General features: G+C 42.5%; 1 protein-coding gene across 4 annotated transcripts in view; it reads right to left on the bottom strand.

Annotated features, from left to right (window-relative positions):
• Positions 1-25,826, bottom strand: part of mdga2a (MAM domain containing glycosylphosphatidylinositol anchor 2a) — a 156,691-nt gene that overhangs the window by 80,406 nt on the left and 50,459 nt on the right. For all 4 annotated transcript variants that reach the window (XM_031865979.1, XM_031865981.1, XM_031865980.1 and 1 more), the window contains exons 2-4: positions 25,570-25,709; positions 17,371-17,545; positions 1,824-2,020 (exon numbers count right to left, since the gene is read on the bottom strand). In XM_031865979.1, the coding sequence (XP_031721839.1) occupies positions 1,824-2,020; positions 17,371-17,545; positions 25,570-25,709 (512 nt within the window). The remainder of the gene's footprint in view (positions 1-1,823; positions 2,021-17,370; positions 17,546-25,569; positions 25,710-25,826) is intronic.

Raw genomic sequence — 25,826 nt, 5'->3', positions numbered from 1 at the left:
AAAATGGAAGCCTGGCGGCACTCTATTGGACTCCAAATCGGCCCCGCAGGCTCAGCTTTGGTCAGCTATGAATCTGTAACTCTATTGTCGGAGTGTGTTTCAGGCAAGTTCAGACATATTGGTGAAAAATAATGCTATTAGCCATTTATATGAGCAAATTACTAGGAGTTTTGTCAGGATTTATTTGGGGTTGGACCGTCACAAAGCTCATCTCTGGAGTTTGGGTTGCGCTCATATTTCCAGAAGCAATTAAAGCTTTACTGTAATAGAGGGCAGGATGAAGGAGCAAAGAGGTATGGAGAGCAGGATGGAGAAGGGAAGAGTGTCTGATGAGGCCCAGTTGCGCAGCTTCTTCAGCCTCCTTTACCCACTCCATTAGTCCGCAGCCATCTTTCTCCATTTGGCCAAACATCAATTTCACTTCCCTTTTCCTCTCTCCCTGTTTCTTAATCCTCTTTTCCTCTCTCGCACGTCTTTATCTCTTTCTTACAGATTCTCATTCTCTCTGCTGCCCGGTTCAACATACAAATCACATTTAACTCGATCAATTCAAAAACTACAATTCCCTTACTAGTGACAGAGTAAGCTCGATCAGTTCTTTTATTGTTAGCATTTGAATCCTTTGAGAAGAAAAGTTTCGCAATTTCCAAATTGCGAAGAAAATCCAACTATTGAGGGAAGTGATTGTGAAGAGAACGCGATCTCTCTGTGTCAGCAATTACTCAACATGCATGAAACTTTGTGAAACCGGGTTCGTGAAAGTGATACTGCTATTCATATGGTTAATGAGTACGGCTTAGCTTTCACAGCAAGGGGTGGAGATAGGGTTCAGGGAAAGGATGTGAAACAAGCTGAATCAAACTCATAGTCCCAATACCTGTAGGCAAATGAATAGCAGCAATATCATTACAGTATTTCACGTTGCAATATGTCACCTTTGTAACAAGATGTGGGTGGTGTTGTTGACAATTAGCTATTGCGGCTTACTCATCTCTGTTGTGAACATGCAGGATCGGGTGTGTTCTATTGTTGCACTTCTTACTTATTCTCAAAAGATGTTTGATGAAGGGCATCATTTACATACTTAGTGTCTGTTTGAGTACCTGAACTTTATGCGCCTCAATATACTGTATCACTAGTGATAATAAAAATACCGTGGCTAGCAAAATTGGTTTCCTGAACATGCAGGGTTTCATCATTTAGAGTTCTAAAGTGTGCTGTAAACGCATTGTCTTGTTTCAGCAAAAAATGCTTCGCTCACTTCATCTATTGAGACTGAAACATTAACCAGAAACAATAGTTTTTACACATAAAAAATCAGTCCAACAAACATGAGAATACAAACAGCCCCTCATTGTGAGAGAGCATTGTGTCATACGAATTGAATCTTGTTAACAAAATTCTAAACCTGCTCTGCTGCTTCAATCTATTCGTAGCAAAAATGTTTGCTGTATTTCTCTCCCCCTTTTTTTTTTTTTTTGGTAACACACAGGAGGGGGCCACTGGTCATGAGAGCATCTCTTAATAATGTATGAGAGAGAGAGCTGTCTGAAACAGCTTCAGCAAATTTATCTCCTGATGAACACATCTTTTGCGATGCCTTCAAAAGCGTATTATGGTTGCATCCTATTTTCTTCTGTATCAGCCTATTTATCCTCCCTTTGTAGTATGCATGCAGACGGCATAAGGTGCATATAGCCACATTAAAAGACTCGGGATAGCCGAAGCCCTTAAGTTTTATAATCAGGTTTCACATCTTGTTTTCTGTCTAATATTCTGCCTGATTTGACACTTTCATCCACATCATGTTGCCTCTGTCTTACCTGAGTGAAAAACGGCTCGTAGATCTCCACTCCCTTGTCCGAGCCCTGCGTCAGGACCTCCCTCCCACGATGCCAGCTGTAGCGGACGGGCGGGTTGGAATTGGCGACGCAGCGCAGAAACACGGTCCTCTCATAGTAGAACTGCTCCTTAGCTTCTCCTATACTCTGGTGCACCGTCACCACCGGGTCATCAAGGTCTGTGAGAGGAGCACACAAACGGATGGCACGAAGCTATCAATAAACACAGTTCTGTGACTTCGTTCAATTTGCAAATGCGTAGAAGACTCCTCAGATCAATCTGTGACACAGACCACGATTCACGCATAAACATATATTTGCCGAGTCAAAACATCCGTCGGCATTTGTTTTCTCTTCTCCCCTCTTTTGTGTCTCAAATTCTGCTCAATATTTCATCGGTTTAGTCTCACCATTACATTCTGGAGCTCAGAGGAGAGGGCCAGGACAGTCTGCAATGGACACTGGTAGTCAGCAGGGTCACAACGGAGCGCCAATAGTTTTAGATAATATCTTATAAAACTGTACAAATATAACCAAGTATTTTTGTGACCATGGATGTGCTGCCATAGAGCGCAATGGAGACGCTGTGGTGCGTTCTTTAGTCACCTCACCACCACAGATAGCTGTCTAATTGATAGTTGTCAGTTTGAACCGGAGACGGTGGGCTTTTTTAGGAAATAATTACCGAGGTCCGGACCTCGGTGACCTCTACAACCGATGATCCCACCAGAAGCGCATTTCTCCACGCCGGTCAACAAGCGATTCTGCTCCTCGGACTCTCTGTGCGCGCATGAGTCATAAGATAATGCAAACGCTATATGAGAAGTTTGCTCAAATATTGGTTGGGACAATTCTGTCCTCCCAAAATATAGGTAGTGACATGTCCATACCGTCCATTTGCAAACCTACTCCCTTGATCCGTTAACACAATCTCCCGTGTTGATTGTGGTTAAAGGTCTGACCGAAAAGGTCAGAATTCTCATTGCATCATGAGAGCCAGTTATCGGCGTACACACAGGAGTCGATGTGTCAAGGGAGGTGAGAAGCCCACTACTTGAACTACTTAAGTCAATAGGATGCAGCCCAAGGGCACATTGACTTCCCAGTCAATGAGCGAGCTGCTACGTGTTCCAAGTCTCGCCCCGTCGTGAGCTTCAAACATGAGCGAGGATGACAAATACTGTGCAGAAAATGATATTTGATGTTCGTCACTTCAAAGAGTAATGTTTGGCTGGCCTCCTCTCTGATTCAGGCACTGACACATCTGTTACTCTACTCATTTCCCAACAGATCTGAGGGAAGTTTTACCCCGACGCTCGACAGTTGCTTATTTGAGAAAGCGCCTGTGGTTGATTAAATGGATTCAAAGTTAATCATCTTACCCGGCTATCACATTAAGCCTTGGCAAATAGTGTTCATCATGGCTGTGGTGTCTTTTAGCATGCTAATACTCCCCTTTTAGATTCTGTCCATTTGCACGCTCAAAGAAACGTGTGGAGCTAGCTGTTACCCTTTCATCTCCGTCATAGATGCAATCAGTTTTTAACACAAGCAAAAAGGCAATTTAAGGGAGAGGATGAGAGAAGCTAATGCAAGTTATCCCTCATGCTCAAATTCCAAATGATAAAGGCTGACCTTTTGCATATGAAGGGGAAAGCGATTGTATTAATGAGAGAGTCAGTGAGTGAGCAACACGGTGGACGACTGAGTGATTGAGAGAGCCGGTATGCAAATGTGTGAGCGCGAGTGCAAACCGCTTAAATGAATACCCAAATCTTTAACACTTATAAGCCTCCAGAGAAAAACTCCACACGCCTTAGGTATTATTAATGGATGGATTCATCGCTTTTAATTCAGTAGCTGTGGCCCACCTCTGGATTTGCTGAGGATCAGGTCCTAATCAAGGTGCCTCTGTTCCACACTGCACAGCCTCCAGCCTCAGAATGCTGATTCCTCAGTTTCATTAAAGACATGTTCTGCCCTACAGCCCCTTAATCAAAATCTAGCAGCGGTCAATACTTCATCCAGGATCCATTACAGTGTCTCAGGTAAGAGCAATTACCTTTGGGGAGGGGGGGGGGGGGGGTATGAGAGGAACACGGGAGAGGGTGACAACGCTCCGGAGAAGACGAAGCGATTGCGGTGCCATTTTAGAGAAGCAGATTGCTAAGTAAATACACTGATTCATTATAGAGAGGAGGAGAGTGTGAATGCTACATCTTATCTCTGACTCTTCCCAGTTCCCCCCTCATCTGTTTCAAACAGTCAATTTACCAACTGTGGCAGGAATGGAGTGATTCAATGACAGCCCTATCTGCCCGTGTCTTTGAGCACCGGACCTGATAGGATGTTGTCTAACTTTTCTTTTCTTGTGGCGAAAAGAGTGGTTGTGTGTGTTTCTGTATGTTTGCAGCGGTTTGAGCTATTAATAGGGCCGAAATGATATGCAGAGAAGAAGTGGATGCTAGGAGCATAAAGAAATAAATATGGAAATATGGAAATGTACGCGCTGGATTAAAATTTGATGAATTTCAAACAAAATTCCACCTCCGACATCAGTTTTACCCCCGTAAGGATGTTGTGTGAGTGTGTGTGTGTGTGTGTGTGTCACTCTTCTGCAATTAGCTTCTGAAGTTACGCTTGACTGATTGTGAAGCTTAAATCCTCGAGCCTAGAGGAAAACTGCGGTGTACAGGCCGCCTGCGCCAGAGTTGTTAGGGTTTGTAATTGCAGGTTTATGGGTTCACAGGCCAGTAAATCTGCCCATGTACATCTAAACGCTCCAGCGAGCTAACCTTAGCGTCACTCCTGCTCACTCCCACCAAGCATGACAGGTCTAAAAGCTCTGGGTTTTCTTTGATATTAAGACGCAGGGGCCGCGGGCAACATGACACACCAATGTGCAAACGCCAGACACATTGCGTGTCTGAGGGGCTCTCAGAAGAAAAGCAGGAAAAAAGGTAAAATTCAGAATCTCCAATCTTTTAATCCACTCCGGTGAGAAAGAGTGGAACAAAACCTGCGGATGATATTCCTGTTTGAAAAGCAGAATGGAGATTTCTGCTTTATAGGCCTACCAAAACATTTGTTGGACAAATGGGCACAAGTGAGTGGATCGGATAAAAGAGAGGATGAGGATTAAAGAAGGTGCTTCATTATCACTTCAAACCATAGCTCCTTCCTTTCATGCCCCCCCCCCCCCTGCCAAAAAAAAAAACCAGACACTAAACTCACACACATTACCTCACTCCACCTACCCACACCCAATCCACTCAGACACCAACATTCTTGTACGGACTCACACACACACACCTCTTTTTAGCTATCTCGCGGGTATTAATCTAATGCAAGTTTCTTTCTATTTTTTTTCTCTGCTTTGATGTCTTTCACTCTCTCTGCCTGATCTGTCGAAGTCACCTGGGAAGAGAACACCTATCTGGCTCCCGGGCTGTCAGCCATGCGCGACAGAGGCCCGCGATTCATTTTCACCTAATCACCGTGCCAGCTTGATTACCAGTGGGAGCCGCAGACCTCAAAGACATTTGTGCGACGTCTTTCATGAGTTAAAAAACAGCCAGGTTACGTCAAAGACGAGCAATTTGCTTTTATTTGTGTGCGAAGGGACAGCGAGAAACAGCGAGACGGACAAAAGGAGGAAATGGAGGGTCGAGAGCATGCGTCAACTTCTAAATTGCTGTGATCGAGTTGCGGCGTTAACGAGGTGGTGATAACAGCTGTCTCCAAATAAGGGTGACTTGCTCTCTTTCTCTCTCGTAAAAGTTTTTTTTTTATTATATAGCAATATGGGCATGAGGAATAAGTGATTAGAGAAGTTATTACTTGGCAGCCCGCCCTGTGACTGACCTCACCTTCAAGCCTCTTCTTTTCTTTTTTTTTTTTTTTAAATAAATCCTAAAAAAGGTAGAGACACCTCCACATAAATAGGAAGCATTAATAGGTGAATTTCTTTTCTGGCTCTCCGACCACATTAAAAGGCGTCTGCTCATGCGAATACCGGAGTATGTGTGTGATCTTTACAAAATATCACTGGTAGCTAAACAGAAGCCTCTGATAAATGAGGGATTGAGATAATGGGCAGTGAGGGTTCAGCATGAGATATTTCCACGCCGCTGATGGAAAATGTGTGGGTTTAATGTACTGTAAGAAGACCTTCAATTTGTAATATGCAACATCAGTGTACTATGTGTAAACACACTACATCAAATAAGACGGCACTGATAGAACATGATCTAGATGGTGTGTAATTTCCGTTTGCTGAATGGTGTGCTTTAATGAATTTCATTTATGTGGGTCGAAAGGTTAAAACGGCGCAGTGGTGATATATAACATCCATCTCATGTAGAGGCCTCTGATGGAATATGTGTATCCAGCATGTAATTTAGTGTCGGTACATTTCCTTTCCCTCCATCTCTCAACCCAGTGGCAAACAGTGACCTCTATCTCATGGCTACACTCCACAATAACCAGCTCCTGCTAGCGGTATCTATCAGGCGTCAGCTGTTGCTTCACACTAAAGTGTGATTGTGGTGGCGGATGGATGTGTTTGGAGGGTGGGCGAGGGCGTGATACAGCTATTGCAATAAGTCCACTCTGACGATGGCGCCTGTGTAGCAGAGATATCTCAGTAAACTGAATATCATTCTCCGAGACATGAGAAACGAGTGTGAGCGTGAGGGGGGGTGGGGGGGCTGATTCAGTCTGTGTGTGAAAAACAGAATTTGTCAGCGTATCATTTGTATGTTGAGAAAGACACACAGTGACTGGACACATTATACAGCCGAGTGCATTTTACCATGGTATCGTATTATAGTAATGTAAACATGGCTCATGGTGCAGCGTTGATTTGTATATAATGATTATTATGATAGTTTATGAGCGATCATAAACGCGCGTCAAAGCTTCAGAATACAGTGACGTCATGGTAAAGATAAATCAAAGGATAAATAACACTGGGGGTATTAATACTAGTTATTGGCTGGAGCAGTGACTTCCTGGAGTGATCGCTGGGTTCCCGGTGACCTCTGTGAGATGACAACACATTCTAAAAGGTCTTTACTTCCAGCCAAGAAATAGTCTCACACAACTTGTCAAATCTACAGTTTGTTTTTTATTCAGATTAAACAAGTAACACATAATGTGTTTTGTTACTGAACAGAGCCAGGCTAGCCATTTCCCCCTGTTTTCAGTCTTTGTGCTAAGCTAAGCTAACCAGCTGCTGGATGTAGCTTCCTATTAACCGTACAGTCATGAGTGTAGCAATCCTCTCATCAAACATCATAGGGAATTCAGATAAACATTATTCTTTATGGATTTAAAAAAAAGTTGTTAAATGTATCGGTGAATACGTATTTTTTTTCATTCAGAGTATGTTTACAGAGGTTATGCACTCAATCCTGTGATTTCTATTGTGACATGCATTTAAGGCACTCACTCCATGTCATTTTAATAAGCATGATTTAAAATGTAGCGCTTAAAGCGAAAGCATTGAAAGAGAGATAACAATGTGCAAACATTGCTCACATACCCAATTAGCTGCTTCTGTAATGAAACAAGATTCTAAATGAAAAGAACAAATGATTGTTTTTGTTCTGGCTGCATCGGTAGAACAAGAGTGAATACCCAAATCCTTGTGGCACAATAATAGAACATTGGGGGTTTACTGGGTTAGGTGGCTGTATGCGTGTGTGTGTGTGTGTGTGTGTGTGTGTGTGTGTGTGTCTTAGGGAGCAATGAGTTACACAACTCCCCATCCACGCTTTAATATTTGAAGTTTGGAATTGAAATTGAATCAGTGGGTCAGTTGCCAGGGGTCGAAACAACTGTTTTAATACACTGTAAAGGGGGTTTATAAAGGCGGCTCTTCTCTCTCTGCCAGGAACACAGTGAGGGGGAGTTTGTACAACTTGGGTTAAGGTTTGTAAAGGGCAACAGACCACCCCTGCCATGGCTGCTGTTTGGCATGCCTCTGTGGTGCTGTGTAACAAGTCTTGAATTATTCATTAAGCATTTCCTCATTCCAGCGTTAACTTGGACTATAAAACAAATCACCTTTTCTTGATTCTCTCTCTCTCTCTCAGGATATGCATTGAGCATTAAGGTAATGGTAACTAACTCCCTCTCTGAGGCTACAGTCATCAGGCCTGGCTAAGTGTAATTACTGCCAATTAAAGTGGCAATGCACAATGGAGTCAATGGAGCGATCGCCAACGATACAGCTTGCTACACTGTTGGTGGCAGAGTAGCCTAAACAGATATACTGTATAGAGGACAATGGTCTTGTTAGAATTGGAAACTCCTAATGTACAGTAAAGTGGGCTTGTCCCCTCAAGTTACTGGCTCCTAATGTGTAGATAAAAAACAGATTTAGACAATGTGCAGTATGGATGTAAAAACACAAACATTTCATTTGTGCTACAAACAAACCTCCAGAGCTTGGATATAGACTTTTGATTGCTCTTTTTCCCTTAAAGTCAAAACTATGCAAATAGATGATGTTTAAGCTCAAAAAGCGGACCATGTTTCCTTCTAACCAGATGAAGTCGTCTTTCACTTTTACTGTGCTGTTGAAGCTGTTGCTTTAAGAGCTGGAGCTGTGTTCAGGAAGCTACAGCCCACTTAGGACTGGTTCACCTCCATCTTCTTCAGTGACAGTGATTTTCCAATTATGCTGTCTTTGGAGGAACACTGGGTGTCTGTGCGGGTGTGTATGTGACCAATGTGTGTGTGTGTGTGTGTGTGAACACATGGACAATATATGTGATAAATGGAGCGGCAGACGTCAGCAGCCTCACAGCAGAGCTTGCAGGCCCTCACTTCCTCCCAGTGATGGAGATGAGGAAATAATGAGGCCCAGTTGTACTCTGTGTGTGTGTGTGTGTGTGTTAGAGGGTGAGGAGTAATGAAATCTCTTCTTCATCCCCGCCCTTAGACAGTGGCGTCTGCCTCAGCTCATCTCCTCTCTAATTCATCTCCCTAGAAAACAAGCAAGCCACAGACCACTGATCTAAACACAACCACCTAGAAACCAACCATTAGAGTTGGAGGCAAAGCGCCAGCGACATGACGGAGTTCTTTTCTGGTTTCGGCCTAATGACCTCCTCTGTTTGGTTTGGACAAAGACCAACCGAGGATAGGAGACCTTTCCTGAATGTGAAAGCATCCAACTATAAAGCAAGGAATCTCAGTCTGTTTGTATGGGGGTATGTCTTTCGCATATCTCAAAAATTGCTCATCCAATCTACTTCACACTTGGTGGGTGTATTGCGATGGACCCAAAGGAGTGCCGTGTCGAATTTGGTACAATTTGAATCTACGGCACGTTCAATACTAATAAACTTTGAATTAACAAGTGATAGCACTCTGTGAAGCAGCGGGGGCGTGGCCACAGCAGAGCAGGTGACCTGCAGCGGGGTGATCACTTTTGCTGCCGGATGCTGGATGCACAAATGTTACAACTAAACTCTTCTCTTCTTTTCCCTCAAGTCAACGCAGCACTCCCAGGACCAAGCATGCGGCTGCTTTGAACGGCTATGTGATCCAAATAGCCACGTGCCGTTTCAACGGAATTGCAGCTTGGGAATAAACTGGGACACATTTGGAACGTTAACATTCACAACTGTGAAACTGTCTCTACCGGGAGCCAAGCAATCAATTGCCCGCAAAGGGCAGTGAACTACTCTAACTATAGGAATCTCTGAATGTGTGTGTGTCCTTTGCCTATCTCGAGAACCGTCCATCCGATCTACTTCACACTTGCGGTTGCTGGGGACCCAAGGACGATGAGTGCCATGTTTGGTGCAATTTGGACACGTGATAGGTTCATGTCTTCTATGTGAGCTATAATACAGAATGTGAAAATGTACTGATTTAAAAGAAATTCTGTTGTTGTATCCAAGAAAACAGCAAGCTACTTCATCCGTTATTTGTACTCGATAGCATGTCTGCTTCCAAGGTGCTGAGGCTTGTTTGACTACTAACTGTAATGTCTGTTGTACTAGGGCACACTGTGTTTCTTTAAAGACACAATAAAATTGGCATTGAAACGTTCTAGCACACCATAAATCTCCAACAGTGACCTTGTACTGTAGCAGCAGGTGACACTTTACATATGTAAAGAGTCCTGCTCTTCTCTGTACATCAAACTAGATACTTTCTTTCTTTAACTGATACTCCTTGATCTTGATGATCTCTTACTGCGTTATTTCCTGCTACAACGTCCTGTTTGTGTCCAGACATTACATCATATAAAGATACTCTGATTGTGTCTTTAATGCAGTGTTCTGTATGATGTTATAATTCATTCAATCATTACTGATTCTCTTTATCTTTTCCATCACCTCGTATCATTCTCAAAACAACTCAGTAAACAAGTATTTCATTTCTTGTCTCATTGGACTTCCTTGGTATTAACACAAAACCAAAGCTCTGCATGATTTTAATTAGTTTTAACAATATTATTCACACATTTTTGCCCTCTATCCTCGTGAGACTATTATGAGGATTCAAATAACATCATATAATTTACAGGCACTCATTAAATACTTCTTTTGCTCAATAAGTAGTAGAACTCAAGATCAATATCATCATTATTTCCCATGATTCCCACTGTATAGACTGATCTTGTAATTTGGATATCGTGGCCCTTATCCAAACATACTGGCGAAAAGATGAATAATAACGCAGTCAGTGCATCATCCATGGCATTTCCTCTCCCGGAGAGAAAATGTTCAAAAACAAAAAGCAGATAAGAATGAAATTCTGCACAAGATAATGACATTAGCATACACCACACAAACACACTGGTGTGTTTTAAGCTCCTGATGGGGAGGAAAAACTGAGGCAAGAGATGAGGTTGACTCCACTACTCTGATTAAGGGCCCCTCCCCAGAGCAAGTCATTGAAAGAGTAATGGGCAGTCGTGAACTGGCTTTACCTCCATTAACCAAACCTGCAAACATTTACATAATGTACACATAATGTGCTGATTCATTCTGTCCTGATTCAAACAAGGCTCAGATAACTCACCGTGGCCGTATCACACCATTCATCACAGCAGGTCATTTACATCCAAAAGCACTTAAGAGCTGCTGCACATATATCTTTGTCTACATACATTATGGGATCTTTTCAGAAGATTGTATAATACATCACCTCGTATCATGAGATCACATCATTTTGAGGTGTCAAGATTGAGTTCCTCAGCCATTTCTCGCACAATACCCATTTTTTTTTATCCCAAAATGGATGAAGATGTCATGTGTGGTTTTGTTTTGTTGAATTTTGAAGAGCATGGAATGTATTATATACACAAAATATACGCTCCAAATAGATGGTATAAGAATTATGAAATATTTCAGACCCATTTTGTTTTATTTCTTCTTCTCAAGAATGTTTTTATAGTCCAAGAACAGGCAAGTTAGGGGAATTAATCGTTTGCTTAACGTCTCCCTCAAACCACAATGATCCAAGGTCTGTTAAGCTTTGAATTCCTCAAAATGTCAAAGCAGTAATAGGGGCCATAGTGAGTTTGAAACTTTCTTTTCAGCCTTTCTAAAACCAAAAACACAGGGGCTTAACCGTAAGAAATGGATTAAACAGTGTGTTTTTCTTGACAGAAGTAGCAACAGCAACATAGCAGGGCGAACAATTTTCTTCATTTTCAGGCTGGTGTTGTTGATTTTGAGCCATGTAGTCATGGTTAAAGTGATCCTCGTTACCCTGAAAGGTTGGAAGAAGATATACGATTCTAAAACATTACGTTTCTACGTGAAAACCTGTGACGCTAACATTAGCAGAGTACGTTAGCACATCATTAATTAGCATGAGCACTTCTATGCTACGCTAGCTACTGAATATACTATACATCTACACATGCTGCTTTTGCTTTTAAATGATCGTTACAGTGAATAATGACCTCCCCAGCTTTACAGGAACAGTGTTGCTCCTTAATAATGTTTCCTTAATGTCTCGATTATCATGATGTGGTGTTTCACTTTTACACTGTGATCTGTAGGCTTTAGTTTCTATCTTTACCTTTCTAACCTGTTTAAACTGCTGAATCAGTCTGACATTGTGTATAAACCCTTCTGTCTGCTTCTTTCCGATTTGTTTTTCTATAAATTCAATATTTCTTCAGGGAGCGCAGTTAGTGACAGTGTGGGCTCCATGGTAAGTCTGACAGCTTAACAGAGTAGCAGCGGGGATGAATTAAATCTAAAGTACCTTTGGTTGTGAATGATAGTGTTGCCCAGGGTGTACCTGGTTTTACCCAGCGCATGTTGGGATAGGCTTTAAATCCCCCTGACCCTGAATAGGATAAGAAGGTATAGTGGGTGGACTAGTGGAGGGATGGATTGATCTATTCTTTTATCCATGAAACTGTCAAAATATAAGCTTTATTGTATATAACTAGGAGCTAGTCCACCAGTTAACAATTATATCCTTCTTCAATCTGAGTCATAACTCATCCTATTGAGCCTGCAGCACAGACTGCTTCATACAATTGAACCCACTAATCGATAGGCTCTCTTGAGATCACCATCCCACACACTAACTTCTGTACACTGAACACCCAAATGTATTACTAAGTCACTTTAAAAGAGCCTCTCCATGCTATATAAATTCAAGCACAGGGTGCAAATACCAGTAATGACGGGACAAAGGAGTTAAAATTAACCGCATCAGCCACAGTCAAAACTCGATTTTCATCACCATGTTCCGTGTTTCTTGTTTCTGTGACTCAGTGTTTCTCCAAAACCCTCTGTCCTCCCTTGCTCTGAACACACATTTACTCAGGCTCCTTGCAGCAGGGTGGCGCGAATTGGACACCTGATGAGATAGGAAGCGCCAGTTATACTGACCGACTGGATAAAAGAAAGCCAGCATGGCCGCTAAACAAACACCATCAGCTGCTGTTTGATCTCCGAGCTCCTCTATGAACTCCATCGATGGAAGGCAAACATGAAGCAGACACACTTCCCCAAGTCGGCCCCACATGCTGCTGCACAGCGTTGCACAGCTGAGGAGGCGTATATGCCAAGACAAGTTAAGCCTTTGACATGTGTGTGTGACTCAGGACCTCACTGGTGGAGAGTGTGTTCATGCATAAGCATGTGCTTGAACCCATTGGGCAGCCTCTATTTTTGTTTCCTCTCGCACGCATGAGCAGACAAAGAAATGGACACACACATTCACACGTCTCGAATCTAGATGAACGCTGCCGTTGCCAAAATCATGATTCAAGCTCAGACTGGAGCCCCTTGCGCTGCCAAACACACACAAACACACAGTATCCTCATTAAAATTCTCTGGCTTCTGCAATAGCAGTGTGGAGTAAGTCCTGCCACAGATAACACAGAGAAAGTAAGCTATTGTCTTATTCTAATCCTTCTTTTGAGGGAATGTAGTGAGAAATATCAGGGTGAGGATGTGTGCGAAAGCATCAGTAAAACTGATATCTACAGTTCGGTGGGTTGTTTCTCACAATACAGTATATGCATCACCTGATTCTTACTATTTCACAGCCACTGACAAACTGGCACTGGCTGATTAAGCAGACCACATTAATATCATCTGCACAGCATTAGCATACGGACCAAGAGTGCAAAGTGTTTCCTGTAAACTCCGGAAGACTTGGCAGCATTTTGACTTTCTCCTTTTCTTTTACTTTTTCCGCAATGCATCTCTGTGTTCCCAATTTATTCTGTTTTGCCAGCGTTGTTCCGACCATTTTAAAGTGAGTTTTAAAGTGGTCCTTTATCACAACCTGTACAGTAAATGCTGACCTGGACTGAGCAGGTTTAAGGCAAAGCAATTTGTTCTCCATTAGTCCATCAGGTGAAATCATTCTGCTTCGCTCTCTACGAGTTCATTTGACAACCTCTGTGTTTGCCCACAAATAATTGACTTAAAGGTTATATTGTTTATCAGTAGGAAGTGGAGTTATTCATTCAGCAGATTACTATTAGGCTTTGCAACCAATGACATTTTTTGTATTAAATAGTTTGAATAAATTCAATATTAACTCTAAAAAAATCACCGGTCCACAGAGGCGTGTTGAAATTGCTTGTTTAGACCAACAAACAATATAAAACACATCATCTAAATTGTTGATCAATGCTTTATTGAGTAATCAACTTCCATTTCAGCACCATTTAAATATATTAATATCAGTAGAAAGCATTTTGAAAACTGGTGATTACTAGAATGAGACATTAGCAGAGTAAATTCATTTACAACATGCTGTAAGTAGCAATATTTCATGCCCCTGGACTTGGGTGGTCAGTCACTTCTGTGACATTTCCTCCTGGCCACGTCCTCTCCAAATCTCTCTTCGGTTTATTGTGCTGGCGATGGTCAATGGACACTCTGAGCCTGCCATAAGCTGGCCCTGCAGAACCCTTAAGCCCTCCTCAATCAGTCAACCAATGGCACATTAGATACTCCTGCTAAATTAATGGAGCTGAAATTAAATGAAAACATTGAAAAGACCCCCCCCAGTAGGAAAAAGAAGTGAGCATCTTAAGCTTAAAATCGATTAGTGTAGGATTTGGGAAAGGTTCTTTATTAACCTTGCGAAGGACTTTCCCTACAGACCTAAATGCAGACAAACAGCTGAAGTATCAGCAGGTATAAAATGTGCTTAGATGGACTTCAGAGCTCTGTAAATAAGTTAGCTTTGAGCTGGCTGTGTAACTAATACCAGCTCCTCCGGGCTGCAGAGGTCACTTATTACTGACTCTCAACTCAGCAGAAAACCTCTGCTGTCCGTCTGTCTCGATTTAGCCTCGTATTTCCATCAGATCATTTTCCTGAAAGTGAGTCAAGCAGGTTTGCGGCTGCCTTTATGAAGAATGGGGTGCTCAGCACACTTTGATCGAATAAAAGGTGCACACGTGAATAAAAACTCTAGTGTGTATTTTGAAAATTGAAAACAAAACCTTTGATTCCAAGAAGCAGAAGCAAATAAACGTTCTCGACAGAAAACCAAGGATTCGACTGTAGAAAGATCATTCGAGTTATACGCCTCTTATTGTAAAACATGGGGCCCTGTGTCTGGTTATAGAGAGTATTTTCCCTTTGCCGTAATGGTGCAGTCCATTAGAACTGCCCGTGTTGTTTCTTAGACAAACAGAGTGATGTGAACAAAGAAACACATGCAGGATAAATCCGAAAGAGACAGCAAACTCAATTCAAGGTGTTGTTGTTGGGAGGTCCAGCTCCAAAACACCAATTTTAATGCTAATTAAAAACCGTAGCTGCAAACCACTAAAAATAGCATGTACTGCAGAGGCCCATCAATTAAATTCACCCCCGGGGGACAGCTATAACATTGCTCAAGAGGAATGATGTGTTCCGCTGGTTGTGCAACATAGCACAAAATGCTAGCTAATGAAGTACATGCATACTGTGTTACAAGGCCAGATGCAAGGACATTATCAGGATAGCAATTTAAAACGCTACCGTGTAAAGATAACCTTCATTTTATTCAATATATGAAGCTTTTTTTCTTCATGTTTTCATCACTCCCCTTTTGTTGATGCATAGGACTTATATCACCATAATAATAGCCTATATTACAAATATGTTGTTGTTATTGTGTTTTTATATTGTTCTGTACTCCTATATGTACTACTATATATCTTTACATATATATATATATATATATATATATATACTCCACACATCATGGCTGCTGGAGCAGCACAATTATCTGAATTTCTTTCACAAAATATTTGTGTTCTACTGTATATATTGTAATTGTTTTTAAGGGCATCTATCTTCAACTTCTCATTTTTATCTTAATTTGTTTGATTTAAATCATTATTTATCTGTTTTCTGTTTTGATAAAATCTTATGTTCTTCATGATACCTCAAATATGAATTTGCATCAACAATACGGAAAGGTTGAGCTCAAAATGAAGCTTGCTGAGGATCCACGCTCTCCGATTCTCCTCAGTTCTGTCCCTGACGTGTTATCTGGCTTCATTTCCACGTCTGCTGCTCCTCCGGCTCTTTAGTGCAGTCGAGGTGAAATGGTGCACGGAGGGAACGAGGTCTCCGACTGTCAGCTCCTGAGATACGCTCAGCCCCGGCTCTGCTGCTCCACTAAGGCCTTCCACCAGCTTACTAAACAAGTTTCAATTCCACAACCTTTGCCCGTGTCAGTCCACATAAACAGATACAAGGATGTTGGCTCACACACAGCGAAGGAAAGAAAAAGACAGAGACGGGAAAGAAAACATGGGCAGAGGAGAGGCCCATAACAGACAGAGAGGCCAGCGTTGCTGCTCTGCGATGCTTCAAATGAACGTAGGCTTTACTAGAAACGAGTCACGGACTGGAAGGAGATCAAGTACATCTTATTTAGTGCGAATGCTCTGCTCCACCACCTCCTCCTTTCCTCTGTGCCTGAAAAGTGGATGTTTGGCAACAAATTAAGAGCGAGGTCATCGATTATATTAGACTTATATTAGATAAGATAAAGCATGTTTTGACTTTGCAGCGTGGCATGAAAAACAAAGCAGTGATTGAGTGCTACCGAGGGAGCGGAGGCTGAAGCAGAAGTGTAAATTGAAGGAGGCGGCTTACAGATCTTTCAAAGGCACCAAACACTAAATTTTAAATGTATCTTGGCAGAGTTTTTTTGAAGCTGAAACAGTAAGACTAGAGTTCCTCCCTTGATACATCTGATTACAATACAACTATATATTATTCACTGGATATAAACTCCCACTTCCCTCCATTTCTGAGGGTCCGGCAGCGACTCCCTTGTCTCTCGCCTCACTTTCGACAACTCACAAGGTGAAATCGGACGATCAATTCCCAGTCAATAAAAACAATAATAATTAATCACAGTGGTCTTTGATGAATGCTAATGAGCCTTTTACCGTTTGTCGTACAGATACTCTAAAAATAGAGAGGTTGCACTTACAGTCGATGGCTTTGTCAGGATAACAACAGCGTTTTAGCTTAATTGCCATTCTCAGGAGAGCGCAGGGGGGTCTCTTCGGATGCTCTACCTCCGAATAATAAGTACATTTTCATTCAAAGCAAAAGTATGGAACGGTGCTATATTGTGCCGTAAGCTTTCATGTAGTTTCACACTGATCAGCATTAATAGTTCATTTCACATAATGATATATTTCCCAGCACTTTGAATTGATTTAATAAAGCATATACGTGCTGGTTACAGTTTAAAAGCTAACTGCGCTGGAAGCGGCAATATACTACCTTTTGCTACACTGCTAACTGACTTTGTTGCATATCAGAACTGTGAATAGAAACCTTTTCAGGGTCATGTTTGTCCGGAATGTGTCCTAGTAGTGAATTAGGAAGTAGACAAAGTGACACCGCGGCCGGTCCTTCGCACAATAATAAAGATACAGACTCTTGATAGTCGCACCTTTGGGCAACTTACCATCTTCAGTCTGCCTCACTTGGATGTCTTTGTAAACCAGGAAGAAACACGTGATAACGTTTTTTCAGTCATGTATGTCATTGCACTTACAGTAGACGTCCACCCTGATGGACTTGATAGCCGGGGATCCAAGGCCGTTCTCAGCCTTGCAGTAGTAGCGACCTCCCTGGGTCCTCAGGATCTTTGTGATGTGCAACGTCTCGTTGAACACACTGGAGTCCTGGAAGCGGTCCGACACACTGCCTGCTGTCTTGGTCCATCGGATCTGTGAAGAACAAAGGCCGGGAATGACTTCAGGTCTGATTTAGAGTGAGGGGTCCAACGCAGCTTCAGGTAGAAAGTAGATATACAGGTTGAATCAAGATGGCACAAAGACAGTATGCACTAATTTCATCAGTATTCATTGCAGCCAGTTTCACTTCTTTTTAAAATAAATATTGTTTTTATTTTGTGTTCAGTGTCTTTTGATCGCTGTAAAAGCTCATTATGGTTATGCCCTTTGAGCAATGGAAGGTGTCTTTTAATGTGAAATGTCTTTGCAGGAAGTGTTGGCTTCATTGACAGTGGCTTAACACAGATGGAAAATCAACAAACTGGAAGCGACTGGAAATAAAAAGTGAATTAAATCTGTGCTTTCATTTGTGAGAAGAGACTCGGAGCAACTCCCTCAATCAAGAGAACAGGTAAGCGTGGAGGAAGTGTTGCGTTTGCATTAACAGCAAACAGCATCGACAACCATAGTTGGAGAAACAGTTACTGCACCGGACCAAGACATAGTCCACCGCATAAGCCTCCATGAAATTAGTTTTTTTGAAGGATTAAACAAACAAGATACAATGTGTTGATAAGTGAGCTTTAGAGGTGTTGGTAGGTGGATTTTGTTACCTTTGGCGAGAGTCAGCGTAGCTATTTCCAGCTTATTATTATTATCTAACATATACGAGAGTGATATCAATCTTCACATCAAACCCACAGCAAGAAAGTTAATACGCTTTTTTGTCCCCAAAAAAACAAACTATTCATTTAAAACAGGAGCAGATCAGAAAATAGGCTTCTTATAGACACACAATGAGATATATAACAAAGGAAATTGGAACTAAAGGAATTTCCAATATGAGCCTGTTCCAAGTAAGGGTTTGTTTGTCTCTGTAGTTGAGATAAATAAAGGCCACTATTTGAGAAGTTGCAGAAGATTCAAATGAAGTTATTGCATTTACGTTTGTTATATTTTCTTGTGTTCTGTATTTAACGATATGCACAGATGCCCGTTTAAAAGATGTTCTTCTGTGAAATGCCGTCGTACAAAGGAGGACTTGAGAGCTAATAATCTTCCTCTAACCTCCGTTTTTCCTCCATTCCGCACAAGGCGACACCAGCGTGGCATTCTCAGCACGAGTACCTTTCACTAACTGATGAGACCCAGTTAGCCCATGGCATCGAGGTGTAATGAAAGGTGAAATAGTGTCACTCTCCTACATGGGGTTGTAATTGACTCTCCATCATCTCCATCTCCTGTCCTCATTAAAGCATACAGCATGAACAGGTACTGTGACAACTCTGGCCTGGGGGGCCACGCAGCCAGAACTACAGAGCATAAAGCTCCATTCAAACCCTCATCCTAAGTAAGCCACAGATGGACTGGCTTTGCCTGCAGAACCTTACATATCTCTGCCGAGGCAGGGGGGAGGAATTAGAATCCAATATCTCCACACTGTATGGCGATAGCATCATTTTGGATACTGATAACATCCCATTTTACAGAGATAGCATCAGATGGAACAGGGATATCGCTACATGGAGGGATGAAGATAGGGTGCATTCTTGGGAGATTGCTGCTGGTGCTGTGGGGTTTTAACCATGGCGACTCCAGCCCAAGGATACGACAGCTTGAAGTTTGGTCATTTTCCTAACGGACAACAGAAAGGAAATGAAAGGACGGTTGGCCCAAAACCTGATAATGGTGCCCTATTCCAAACGCTGTTTTTTTGTGTGTGTGCGTGCGCTCAGGGCTAGAGGATGACAAGGAGAGGAATTCACATGCAGCAAAAGTTTATCAGAGGAGTTTCAGATTCTCTGTCTTGCTCGGGGTGTTTACTGTTCAGAGTGGCAGAAATAAATTAGCTACCCTGAAACTCAAAGACTGTGTGTGTGTGCTGTAGTTCTCCCTTTCATCGACCTCTCTCGCTGGAAAAAAGTCTGTAGCCAGACTGAGCTTCTGTGCCATCCATTTATACTGCCTTTAAGTGGATATATTGTCATTAAAAATAAATGCCTGAAAATGAATACACTTCACTGAAATGGCTTCACTTGGCCTGTTTCAAATGCATCAAGAGACACTCCGTGAAAAAGCCCAAACTCAGCAATTGATCGATGCTAAAGCCCCACTGTTAGGAAACCTGGAGCTCTATTATAACAGTTAGGGACATCATGAGTTCAGCAAAACCAGCCCCAAAGTTAAATAAGTTATGATTATAAATTAGATGGAGCAAAGTCTTTGAATTCTGTGTCACTCTCCCCACGGTGCTCTGGATCCCCTCATGTAAATACAAAGCAAGCTGATTTATGGCGACCTCAGCAGAATTCAGTATTCTCCCAGCTTATACCACCAGTCATTTCCTTTGCCTTTTGTGTAAAGAGCTTTGAGTTTTAGGAAAGCGCGGTATCAATAAGTGCATTGTTGGAGCGATGCTAAGAAGTGGGTATTCAAACAACACTTCATATTTTCAAAAGGAAAGTGCTGCTGTTTGTTTCACGAGGGCAGCAGACCACATTATTGGTGAGCTTTAAACTCCCCCTGTACCCTGGAGCTATTTTCATTCTTCCACTCCCTTTGACTTTTTTCTTCTGAGCACTTCTGCTCACAGGGGGAGTCCTGAAGTACGCCTGGCGAGAACAGTTTGACCCTCTTCACTCTCCTCCGTGCAATGCAAATACTCTTGATCTGAGAGGAGCTGGTGGATTTGAGCAATATGATAATTGCTGCTCCTAGCCCGCCAACTGCCTTGCTGAGTTTCTTTTGACTGTTTGTGCCTCTCCTTTGTCAATCCTCAGCTGAAACTAATAAGGTGCTCTTTAGTATACACTGGGGACTGAGTCAAACTGCCAAAGATGTACCACCCAGCCACTGTTTTATAGAAGTAATATATTATTCCTGTGGGTCCCTTGCAACTGTGTGCATATATTATTACCATGAAATGTAAATGGGGTCTGGTATTCATGTTCACCTCGCATAGTTTAGAAAAAAGGAGTTTATGTGCATATTTAGCATATTCTATTAAAAAAAAGAAAGCATAAAATACATGACAGCACTTAGTTCCACAGGGGAACAGCAGAGTCTACGCACTAATGACGTCATTCCCTCTTAAATTAGACATCCCAATAGAAGATCAACATTTGCTTACAAGGAAAGCAGAAGCTCGTCTCGATCAGTATCCAACTGAAAATCCCAGCAGTGTTCGAGACCACACATGCTGCGATGTCACGGCAAGAGCTAATTAAAATGCGCCCAGTGTCTGTTGTTATGCAGGGATCATATGCTGGAGCACGCGTCTTCGGTGAATCTCCCATAATGCCTGCTGTGACGTTTCCCTCTCCCTAACAACAGACTGGTTTGTAATTGCTTGCCATCTTTTGTTTTCCGGTGCTGATGGCGGACTGTGCCGCTCAGTGGTGAAGCCAAGTGTGGCTGAGCATGACAATCAAGCGATCAGTGGAAGCAACAGGGGGTCCAAATCACACATTGTGAGTGCAAAGACTCTAGGTCAGGTCTAAATTAGAAAGTACTGTACCTTGTAAAGAAACAAAACTGGATGACAATATGAAACAAACTACAATGGTCTTTGATATCAAAATAAAAATCATCAACATTTGCTTTGGTGTTGAACTACTTATGGTATGTTTGCTGCAGTTAAAGTCACTTTAAAGACAACAGAGTATGACTGCGGGTGCATTTGGACAGGGTGTAGTTCAAGGGGAAGCTCTACGGTGCTCCCTACGATACTGCAGTTTGCATGGCAAAAAATAGAAAGTTTAAAAAAAAAAAAGCACCATCTGCTAAAGACACCGGCACTGTAGGCTAACTGTCATGGGAGCATCCAAAACAGATCACATACTCCAATTGGTCTGTGTAAAGCGAAATGTCCCAAGGCCCGAGGTCAGCCTATTTGTAATCGCTGACCCGTGGCGCTGCGAGTTGAATCTGGCCAGCCAATAATTGAAACCAAAAAAAAAAGGTGTTTGCAGTGTGGTGTTGCTGGCTATTGGAGGGAGCCTGGTACTCAAACAAAGTAGTGTGGACACAATGGATGGAGGCCAGGGCCGGGGGAGCGAGGGGGCAGATGGCTTCATCATCATGGGACTCTTTGATGTCTGTTCACGGCATCAAAGACAATGAAAGAAGCTGGAGGACGGTGACCATGAAAGTATGAACAGATGAAGCTGTATACTGTATATGCGGTGTTCTGATACAGAGACAAAGAGAGTGAGATAGTGATAAAGACATACCATGGGGAGAGGGTTTATCTTTATACGTATATTCAATGGAGGCAGGGCTGAGTGTAATACTTATTTTCAGTATTGATGATTCATTAATTGTCTGATTAATTGTTTAATCCTTACATCTATTAAATGTCAAGAAAACAGTGAAACATCCTCATTACGTTTCCAGAAACCTCAGGGGACATCTTCAAATTGCATTGATTCAATTTATATTGATGTAAAACAGAGAAAAACAGCAGATCTTCACATGTGAGAAGCCGTAGTCGGCTAAAGCTCGGCAATTCTGCTGAGTGAGTGACTCGGATATCAAAATTGCAGTAGATTAACTTCATGTTCATCGACCAATTGATTAACCGCTGAATCGTTACAGCACCAGATGGAGGGCGATGGTAGAGAAACAGACGGGACATGTTAGTGTTTTATAGATATAGAGTTTGGAGAGGCGCGGCCATCGAATACGATTTTTTCAAACGTTTTGCGTGTATTTACAGTATATTTGATTGTGTCTATACATTTGACCCCGAAACAATTAATCCTTTAATCTCAAATATGTCCCAAAAAAGTGAAAAATGCTCATCACGAGTGACCCGCTCAACATCCACATGTTAGCATTTAGCTCACAGCCACTACTACCATGGCTATACTTCTTGTTTTGTTGTTTGATGAACAGTTCATTGATTATCAATACTGTTGTGGATTAATTCTCTGTTGATGTACTTCTTTTTTTTCAGCAATACACAGAAGGAAGCGACAGATCAAGAACATGGACTTGCTCTGTGTGAGTGCGAGCAGGAAAAGCACTGGCCACATCTACGATTTTCTGTTTTATTCTTCTCCTCGGAGATTCAAGTTCCACAAATCCTTCCAGTGACCTCTGCACCAGAGACCCATGACAATTTAACTTCATTGCCCCCTGAGCCTGCCAGATGCCAGCAGTCCCAGTCTTCCTGCACAGCCTTCAGTAACACCTTGAAATGCCAAACCCACGAGGCACAGCGGAAGAAAAGCACATATTATACGGTGTACCGGTGACTGACAGGAACATATATTTATTTGACAATTAAATGGGAAGGCAGACAAGTGTTGAGTGTGTGCGTGTGCCATTGTGTGTGAGGTTGGATGCATGTATGCTTTTATTATTAGAAAGCCTCTGTGTTTTTTTTCTTCCTCCGAGGTGAGTGGGCAGATGTGCACGGGGCTGACAGCGAGGCCCACTGTGAGGAAGCTGCTGCTGCTGCCTGGTTGGACACAATCCAGAAACTCCATCAGCGGGAGGGCCTGAGGGGCGTCTATGCAATTTAAGAAGTGTGCATATTGATAGACACGCGAAGAATTAAACAGTGGCGAAATTGCCAAGTGTGGCCCCATTTACTCTGTGGTTGGTCCTTTGTGGTGCTGATGTTGTACTTGGCACAACACCCCTCCGTCTATGTATCATCATGGGAGCTTTTGCAGTATCTCAAAGTCAGGGAAAGAGACGGGAAACTGGACAGTAATGATGGAGAAAGCAATTTTCTGATTTGCTAATGCAGAACTAATTGAAGCTACTTACAGTGATCGAGTAGTGTGACTTGGCCCCCTGTGATATCGTGGTGCAGATGGAGAGAGTGGTTTAAGTTATTGTTGGTATGGAAGTTCTTTAAGAAAACAAAATTGAAAAATGATTTCACAGACCAGAGAAACTACTTTCCCATTAATCTGATGCGTCTCTAGGGGTGGTGGGGGGGGGGGGGTTCTAGGGCCCAGAATCTTTTACTGTTCATCACGCGTGGCATTTTCTCTACTCAACCCAGATCACGGCCGCGTAGGAACAAATGTGTTTTGAACAGCGTGGTCAGAGTGAAGCGCTGACGGAGTGCTAAACAGAGCCCAAAATGTATGCATGAGCGAATTCATATTCATTCTTATAGTTGTATGCCAAAAGCAAAAGATGGAGGACATCAGTGTCTTTTTTACAGGGGAACAAATGTGTCTGTAACATCTTAGCTAATAAGAATGATCGTTGACATAAGAAAATCAGAAACTAAAATGTGCACAGTATGATACAAGTCCTGCTTTGAGGAAGTTTACAAGTAAAAACATCTTGCAAACATTTTGCTTTATCAAGGCCTATGTGATTGTACATACAGTATGTGTATGTTCATGCATGCACATGACTTACAACAACAAATAGAGAGACACACACACAATTGTTTATACAGTCTGACAAAAGAGTCCCTGCCAAAGGCAAAACCAAACGTGTGCCCATGTCATTAATCAAGACAGGACATGAAATAACCTTTGCAAAGAGCACTGATTACTTTTTTCCCCCCACATATGCTCTCGAAAGATGAGGAAACTCAACTCAATTAAATGCGGAACTTTGGGGCAAAGAAAGACTCAGAACATGGTCTGAGAATTACTATTTAACTGGAATGAAAAGACGAGCCGTTATTAACTCGCCAGTGTGTTTCCGATGAGGTCGCAAAGCCCTCGTGTTCTTCGACCAACATCACAAAACCAGCCGTGGGTCCACCGCCACCCCAGATAACCTCGCCTGCTTCCGAAACTACTCAGTATGAGTGTGCGCCTCCCCCGGTCCCATGCCACTACCAGAGGGGGGAAAAGCTGACACATCCCATAGTCCGGGGAGACACAGCCGAGAACCGCTGTGCCAGGGGAACTGTGCGAGTCTCATAATGACTCTGTTTCAAAGGAGATCCTGCCTCTCCTGCCACAGCCGTGCAGGGCTTTTGATCTCCCGCCCCCTCCCCCTCCCCCTCACTCTGCTCTGGTTTTCAGAAATTCTAATTAAGAGGAAAAGACAGAGATGATGAGTTGCGAAGATGTCCCCCCCCCCCCATCTGACGAGTAGGGGAGGTGAATGGTGTGCCTGAACGTCTCGCTAATTTAAGAGGCCTCACCTTTTCAAGTGAAATATAAAAATCAATACGCTCTTCTGCTTTGGCATCCAGAGGGGTGGAGTGTACAAACAAAAGGCCCCGTCCATTGATCAAAAGGGGAATTATAGTAATTAATGTAAATGAGCTCAGTTCGGTCCAGAGATAGTGCTGAATTCCGGCTACCTTCTTTGTTATCGAGCAAATTGGAAACAACATTCGATAAATGTTGGAAAGGTTAGTGTGAGCAAATCCTGTCCAGATTAAGTGAGAACAAAATGTGATGGTCGGGTCATTTGTGGCAGAGCTGACATTTATACCTGCGTTAGTTGGTATTTAGTCGAAGCAAGTAGATGAAATCTTGTTTCTGCCTTTATCTTACTTTTCTGAACATATTTTTCATGCACTTACTTCTATGATCTGGATGAGAAAAGAATAACTAAAAGAACAAATCAACGGCCCATTTCCTTTGGAAAAAGGTGGAAGACTTTTTAAATTAGTTCAGATCTCAACAGTAAATAAAAGAACTTGAAAAGAAAGAAAAAGCGGTCTCTCAGATGTCGAGGACCCGTGTGCATTCACATGATCGAGCGTCTTTTCACTGTGGCCTGCTTTCACTCGTTAGACTTTTTGTTTTGGCAGATGTTCCGGCTGTTTTGTTTCTGCATTCTAATTAGATTTGGAAGCTTTCATTATCAACATGCAGGTGCACAATGCACCCCAAACCATCAATAATTAAAGGACTGAACTCCTCAGCTGGTTTCCGTGCAGAGGTACCTCGTGTGCCACTCAATGGTTCTAATAAAGAATGAAAAGAAAGCTGATGAAGGTGAGTGAGGAGAGGAGAAACGGACAGGAAGGATAGTCTTGTCCCATGAGTCCCTTGTGTGGCTACTTTTGTCCTGCTCCTCACCTGTGGTCGAGGATGCCCCGTCACCAGACAGGTGAGCTCCAGGGTCTCTCCCTCTCTGATGGTGTAGACCCTCTCCGTGTGCCTCTCCTCTTCAACATTACAAGCATGCCCCGAGTGTATGATGCGGACGGTCGGAGGCGCTGCGGAGGGAAAAAGAACAAAGCGTGTTAGCATTCTGATCATCTCTGACGGAATGAGCGGTTTAGCACAACAGATTGTGTATTGATTAAGAGGTCGTCCCACTCGGGGGAAAGAAA

This window comes from Anarrhichthys ocellatus, unplaced genomic scaffold (assembly GCF_004355925.1).
Source record: "Anarrhichthys ocellatus isolate YVR2014 unplaced genomic scaffold, GSC_Weel_1.0 scaffold34, whole genome shotgun sequence".
Lineage (NCBI taxonomy): Eukaryota > Metazoa > Chordata > Actinopteri > Perciformes > Anarhichadidae > Anarrhichthys > Anarrhichthys ocellatus.
The sequence above is the reverse complement of the archived record's forward strand: the minus strand, read 5'-3'. Positions and strand labels throughout refer to the sequence as shown.